Source organism: Mus pahari, chromosome 14 (assembly GCF_900095145.1).
Source record: "Mus pahari chromosome 14, PAHARI_EIJ_v1.1, whole genome shotgun sequence".
In the NCBI taxonomy this organism is placed as follows: domain Eukaryota; kingdom Metazoa; phylum Chordata; class Mammalia; order Rodentia; family Muridae; genus Mus; species Mus pahari.
The window spans coordinates 68,741,603-68,747,749 of NC_034603.1; the positions used below are offsets into that span (position 1 = coordinate 68,741,603).

General features: G+C 52.3%; 3 protein-coding genes across 7 annotated transcripts in view; 2 read left to right on the forward strand and 1 right to left on the reverse strand.

The window, feature by feature from the left end:
- Wnk4 (WNK lysine deficient protein kinase 4) overlaps positions 1–3,708 on the forward strand; it is a 17,504-nt gene extending 13,796 nt beyond the window's left edge. Inside the window, exons 12-19 of one of the 2 annotated variants that reach the window (XM_021211863.1) lie at positions 658–795; positions 1,315–1,357; positions 1,463–2,019; positions 2,100–2,160; positions 2,281–2,686; positions 2,773–2,972; positions 3,125–3,222; positions 3,330–3,708. In XM_021211863.1, coding sequence (XP_021067522.1) covers positions 658–795; positions 1,315–1,357; positions 1,463–2,019; positions 2,100–2,160; positions 2,281–2,686; positions 2,773–2,972; positions 3,125–3,222; positions 3,330–3,332 — 1,506 coding nt within the window. In that variant the 3' untranslated portion in view covers positions 3,333–3,708. The remainder of the gene's footprint in view (positions 1–657; positions 796–1,314; positions 1,358–1,462; positions 2,020–2,099; positions 2,161–2,280; positions 2,687–2,772; positions 2,973–3,124; positions 3,223–3,329) is intronic. The other variant, XM_029546423.1, reaches the window with a different exon arrangement.
- A 567-nt stretch (positions 3,709–4,275) lies between these two features.
- LOC110331361 (cytochrome c oxidase assembly factor 3 homolog, mitochondrial) lies at positions 4,276–5,248 on the reverse strand. The gene is made up of 2 exons (XM_021211864.2): positions 5,016–5,248; positions 4,276–4,757 (listed from the first exon to the last, which is right to left on the reverse strand). Exons 1-2 carry the CDS (start codon positions 5,227–5,229, stop codon positions 4,645–4,647), a joined length of 327 nt encoding a protein of 108 aa, XP_021067523.1. The 5' UTR covers positions 5,230–5,248; the 3' UTR covers positions 4,276–4,644.
- An 86-nt stretch (positions 5,249–5,334) lies between these two features.
- Cntd1 (cyclin N-terminal domain containing 1) overlaps positions 5,335–6,147 on the forward strand; it is a 10,572-nt gene continuing 9,759 nt past the window's right edge. For 3 of the 4 annotated variants that reach the window (XM_021211506.2, XM_029546068.1, XM_029546069.1), the window contains exon 1: positions 5,335–5,776. In XM_021211506.2, the coding sequence (XP_021067165.1) occupies positions 5,608–5,776 (169 nt within the window). In that variant the 5' untranslated portion in view covers positions 5,335–5,607. The remainder of the gene's footprint in view (positions 5,777–6,147) is intronic. The other variant, XM_029546070.1, reaches the window with a different exon arrangement.

The window sequence follows — 6,147 nt, forward strand, 5'->3', positions numbered from 1 at the left end:
GGAACTCACTCTGTAGACCAGGCTGGCCTCGAACTCAGAAATCCACCTGCCTCTGCCTCCCGAGTGCTGGGATTAAAGGCGTGCACCACCACGCCCGGCTTCAAATAATATTTTTAAATGATTTATTTATTTATTTATTTTATGTGCATTACTGTTTTTTCTGCATGTATGTCTGTGTGAGGATGTCAGGTCCTTTAGAACTGGAATTATGGACAGCTGCGAGCTGCCATGTGGTTGCTGGGAACTGAACTCAGGACCTCTGGAAGAGCAGCCACTACTCTTAAGTGCTGAGCCATCTCTCCAGCCCTGGGCCATCTGAACTTCACCTGAGTGTTAGTTATCTTCACTGCAAAGGGAGGATATTAGTAGATCATAGCTTGTTGGTGGTGTTAACTGTAATGATACATCAAAGTATTGGTGTATACAACACAGGCATCCTAAGAATGGTAACTCCTTTCCTCCTGGACTACATCTCTCATGGACCACAAATCCTTGTGGCACAAGACACACACTTAACAATTGATGCAGTGGTGCATGTACTTAGCAATTGGTGCAGTGGTGCATGTACTTAACAATTGGTACAGTGGTGCATGTACTTAGCAATTGATGCAGTAAGGGTGAGATGACACCCTACTCCCATCCCATAACCCCTGCCAGGTATATAATGAGTTCATCCTGCCCTCGGAGAGAGATGGATTCCTGAGCCGGATCCGGGAGATTATTCAGCGAGTGGAGACCCTGCTGAAGAGAGATGCTGGTCCCCCAGAAGCTGCTGAAGATGCCCTGAGCCCCCAGGTCAGGCCTCTAGACATCTCTAACAGGACCAGACTCTGTCCTCAGAGTTCTGCTTGGATTAACTTCTCTTGAGTTTGAGGACCTTAGAAATGTCTCTTACTTTGTTTGCGGCTTTCATCCAAGAACTTGTTCTAGAAAACTGTGAATAAAGATTTTTCAGCTTGCTATTTTGAAATAAGTGCAGACTCACAGAGAGAAGTTATAAGACCTGTAGAGCACATCTCTAGATGCCCTTAGCCCAGATTTGTTGGTTGCTAATATTTTTTAAAACTAGCTTTCCTATCCTCCCTCTGTATTGTATGTTATGTTCTTTTGAACCACTTGAGAACATGTTGGCAGATCTCATGCCTCTTTATCTCTAAATATTTTATTTAGCACATACACTTTTGAATCCTGAGAAGCTCCTGTCTCTTGATTTCTAGAGGCTCACGGGTTGTAGCTTAAGAATCCCAAGTCTGCAACTTCCCATCTGTGACTTGGCTTTCCCCACTGTGACTAAGCACCCCTTTTCTCCCTCAGGAAGAGCCAGCAGCCCTGCCTGCCCTCCCAGGCCCGCCCAATGGTAGGTCCTGTGTCTGTGCCTGCTTACCCCAACCTCTGGGTTGACCTTGTGGAGGGTGAAGGGTATAGGTGTTAGTGGGCTCGAATCTCAACCCTTCCTCTTCAGCAGAGCCCCAGAGAAGCATCTCCCCAGAACAGAGGAGCTGGGCAGCCGTCTCCACCTCTCCATCTTCTCCTGGCACCCCCTTGTCCCCTGGGACCCCTCCTGTCTTCCCATGCCCCATCTTTCCTATCACTTCACCCTCATGCTACCCCTGCCCGTTCGCCCAGGTCTCTTCAAACCCCTATCCACAGGCCCCCAGCTCCCTGCTTCCCTCCTCCTCCAGTGTTTCTCAGGTTCCACTCCCATCCCCCTCTCTTCCCATCAGCTCTCCCCTCCCATTCTCTCCTAGTTATCCCCAAGACCCTCTCAGCCCCACTTCTCTTCCCGTCTGCCCCTCTCCGCCCTCTCTCCCCTCCACCACAGCAGCCCCTCTTCTCTCTCTGGCTAGTGCCTTCTCTCTGGCTGTGATGACTGTGGCCCAGTCCCTGCTGTCCCCGTCTCCTGGCCTTCTTCCTCAGTCTCCTCCAGCCCCTCCAGGTCCTCTGCCTAGCCTGCCCCTTCCCCTTGCTTCTTGTGGCCAGGAGAGCCTTTCAGCCCAAACAGCTGAGCCAGAGAATGAGGTGAGTGGGGTATGAAGAGGGCTAGGATAACAAGGCGGGCTTCTGGATCCTCCCCTTCCTCATGGAACCATACTTGGCAGGCTTCCAGAAATTCTGCGCAGCCACTCCTGGGTGATGCCAGACTGGCACCTATATCTGAAGGTGAGGCCTCTAACCCCTGACCTTCCCCTGCCTGTTAGCCCCAGTGCCTTACATTCTGCTAGATTTCTTTCTTTTTTCTTTTTTTAAATCCTCTTCACCTCCCTCCTTATCTTCCCGCAGAGGGAAAGCCCCAGCTTGTTGGCCGTTTCCAAGTGACTTCATCTAAGGAGCCAGCGGAGCCTCCCCTGCAGCCAGCATCCCCAACTCTCTCCAGATCCCTAAAGCTGCCAAGCCCTCCGCTGACCTCAGAGAGCTCAGATACAGAGGACAGTGCTGCAGGAGGACCAGAGACCAGGGAGGCTCTGGCAGAAAGTGACCGTGCAGCCGAGGGCCTGGGGGTTGCGATCGATGATGAAAACGATGAAGGGAAGGAACCCCAGCTTGGAGGCAGTTCCCCAATCTTGAGCCATCCCAGTCCAGTGTGGATGAACTACTCCTACAGCAGCCTGTGTCTGAGCAGTGAGGAGTCCGAGAGCAGCGGGGAAGACGAGGAGTTCTGGGCTGAGCTGCAGAACCTTCGGCAGAAGTGAGTCGGGACAATGGCAGAGGTGGAGGCGAACCTGAGAGAACAGTGTCTGACTAGCCTTTTCCTACCCGCCCCTGCATCCTCAGGCACTTGTCGGAAGTGGAGGCACTGCAGACGCTACAGAAGAAGGAAATCGAGGACTTGTACAGCCGGCTTGGGAAACAGCCCCCACCTGGTATTGTAGCTCCAGCGGCTATGCTGTCCTGCCGCCAGCGCCGCCTCTCCAAGGGCAGCTTTCCCACCTCCCGCCGCAACAGCTTGCAGCGCTCTGATCTCCCTGGTCCTGGTGAGACCCCCTTTCCTTGAGACTCCTTCCCCAGTGGCACGGTCTTCTTCCAGGCCCTGGTGGTCTACCCTTGGTTCTGGGGGACTAGCCCCCCTCCTCACTGCCCCTCCCTCCACTTAGCGTTCTCCCTCCCTCCCTCATCCTGCTCCCAGGCATCATGCGAAGGAACTCTCTGAGTGGCAGCAGCACCGGCTCCCAGGAGCAGCGGGCAAGCAAGGGGGTGACATTCGCCGGGGATATTGGCAGGATGGTGAGGGGCGGGCCCAAGGGAGGGAGAGCAGAGGGCATGGTGGCTGGCAGCAGCTCTGCCTTCCTCTTCTTTGGACATTGCTTCAGCATTTTTCTTTTCCCCTCCAGTGAATTCAGACCAGAAGTCCTATGTCTCCCCAACACCAGGGCCCCACCATGGCCCGTGGCCTCTCAGAATCTGATGTTTTTTTGTGACCAACTCAACTCAGCAAAGAACACCCCAGCACTGAGGGGGTAGAAGGCCTGTGGGCATGGAGAGTGCGTTGTGTTGTTATCCCAAAGAGTCAAAACCGTGCCAGTTCTCTTTGCTGTGTGGAAATCTCCTTTCTGTAGCCTACCCCACCTGCCCTCCCCAGGCAAGGGCTGACCACTAAGCAATCCGAGTCCAGATGCTTGTGGAAGGCCAGCTTCCAGCTGGGAGAGTGGAGGGGCTGTGCTCATGCCACCAAAGTTAACAGCAACCAATAAAAATACTGAGGAGAAAGGCTGTGGGTCTGTATCTGTCATGCTTTAGAGACGGGGTGGGGGGTGGGGGGGAGGGACGAAGACTTGTGAGGCAGGCAAGAAGGGTGAGGAACTTCAAGCCATTCTCCTCTCACAATGGAAGGCAGGATGGAAGCGGCCCAGCTTTCTGGCTTTTGGCCACCAGGTCATGAGGAAACTACATGACCAATGATCCAATGGCCAAGCTATGATCCCCTTCAGACCCCACCCTAGGCCTGTATAGGCAGGTACCAGTAAATGTTAAAAGAGTGGAATTACTCCTTGCTCATCCTTCAGCTACCAAGCTAGAGACAGGAAGAGGCCCGTGACATTAAGAGTCTGTTCTTGAAGGCAGAGAGCAGAAGAATGACCTTCTTCCTCCTAAGACCTGGTTCAGTCTCAAACAGCCCAGTAATCGCTCCCTTAAATCAGGTGGAAAGATCTCACGGAAAAAGTAATTCTAGTTAAACATTTACAGCTCCCTGGGGCAATGCCACCACTGTAGCTAGTGCCAGGGAGCTTTCCAGCGTGAAGTGCCATGTGTCTCTCAGCCCCCACACACTCGCTTGGCTTCGGGAGACATGACTCATTTTATTACTCTGAACTTGACCCTATCTTTCCCACTTTAAGGTTCCAACTCTGCAGTTAAGCCACACCCTCCCCCTTAACAGTTGGGCCCCTGGGAGGTGAAGGGGTAAACCACAAAGTTTGGAGAAAGGCAAGGTTGCATACCTCTCAAACAAGGAAATAAAAAGGGCTGAGTAACTGTACAAACTGCACGTGAAGTTAGCAATCCCCCCTTGGCAGCGGCCAAATGCATAGTCTCTGGCTTCTTGGGCTCAATCCTAGTCCGACGTTAGTATGCCAGTGATGCTGTAAGACCACCAGGCATCATTCAACATATACAGGGGCTCCAGCAGTTTGAAGATGGTCCGTTCAGTTAGGGTCCTGACGCTCTCTCTCTCTCAAGAGCGCGGGCTCGGGCAGCTTTGGCTTCATCTTCCAGCTCATCAAGGAAACGCTCCTGGGCCACCGAATAGAAGGTGTAACCATCTGGCGGGGTGGGTTCAGGAAACCACAAAGCACATGGGCATTCCTTTCGTCTAACCACCCTTGCTGTTTCCCCAAATTAATGATTTTGGACTGCCACCCTCTTGCTCTTTTTGAACCCTTAACCAATTGTCATTACTAAGCCAATAAGTGCAGCGAAGATATAGTAAGATTAGGTATAAGATTTTGCCCGCACATTAAAAGCTACACGTCTTGTTCCCTTTTCCCTAACCCCATATACGGTATAGTCAGGACGGATACAAATAGCTAACACCAGGGCCCCGATGCCCAGGCCGGTCATGATGTTCCGGGTCCGCCGCTGTGGCAGTGTTTTCTGCCACTGGGCAAGTTGCACCTGCCGCATAAACTGCAACTGCGCAGGGGTCAATTTCTCCCGCGACGGGTCGATGCGCTGAGCGAATGGAGCATTTCCATTCTTAGCATTCAGAGGGTCACCAGCTCCAGGGGACGCCATATTGCTGTTCCGCCCTAAGTCGTCGAGCCCGGAACTCGATGGGAATTGTAGTCTTTGACTTACGCAAGGGATTCTGGGAGCTGTAGTCCACGTGGAGTTTTCTGGGTAGAGGCAGGGTCTCTCCGCCCTAGAGGAGGGACAGGAAAGGTGAGAAGCGCCCTGCTTTCTGATTGGCTGAGCTCTCCGTGGCAGTTGGGGCGCGAAAAGCTGTTGACAGTTCGAAGCCGTGGTGGACATTACGTTTTTTCTCAGATTCGAAGCGAGGACAAACATATAGAAAGGGAAGGAAGAATCCAAGGTGTGGCAGAAGATTCTGGAAATAAGCTAAGGAAGCCAGTTTATGGATCCCGTGAACTGTCCAAGTGCTCCGGAAGACTTATGAATATGGAAGGACCCTTGAGGCCCAGGAACTGCAGTGACTTTCAGTTCGGAGTGGTTGCCACAGAGACTATCGAAAACGCCCTGCTTCACTTGGCCCAGCAGAATGAACAAGCCGTGAAGGAGGCTGCGGGACGGACGGGCAGCTTCAGGGAGACCCGGATCGTGGGTGTGGATGCCAAGTGGGGAGTCAGGTTTATGGGAGTCATGGGAGCACTGAGCTTTGTTTTTCACTCAAATATTTTGCTAGTACTCTTGTTGTGCGAGGTCGTGGGGCTTCTAAGTGATGAACGAGGCTCACTAGCACTTTTCCACCCCCTTCCCTGCACCACCCCCACCTGCCTTTTTTTTTTTTTAGACAAAGTCTCACTGTGGAGTCCTGACCTGGAACACTCTGTAGCTTAGGCTGGCCTGGAATCCACAGAAATACGGGCGCCTCTGACTCTCAGATGCTGGGATTAAAAGCGCATGGCCTCATGGGGAGTTCCACCTCACTCCCCACTTTAAATATATATATATATATATATATATATATATATA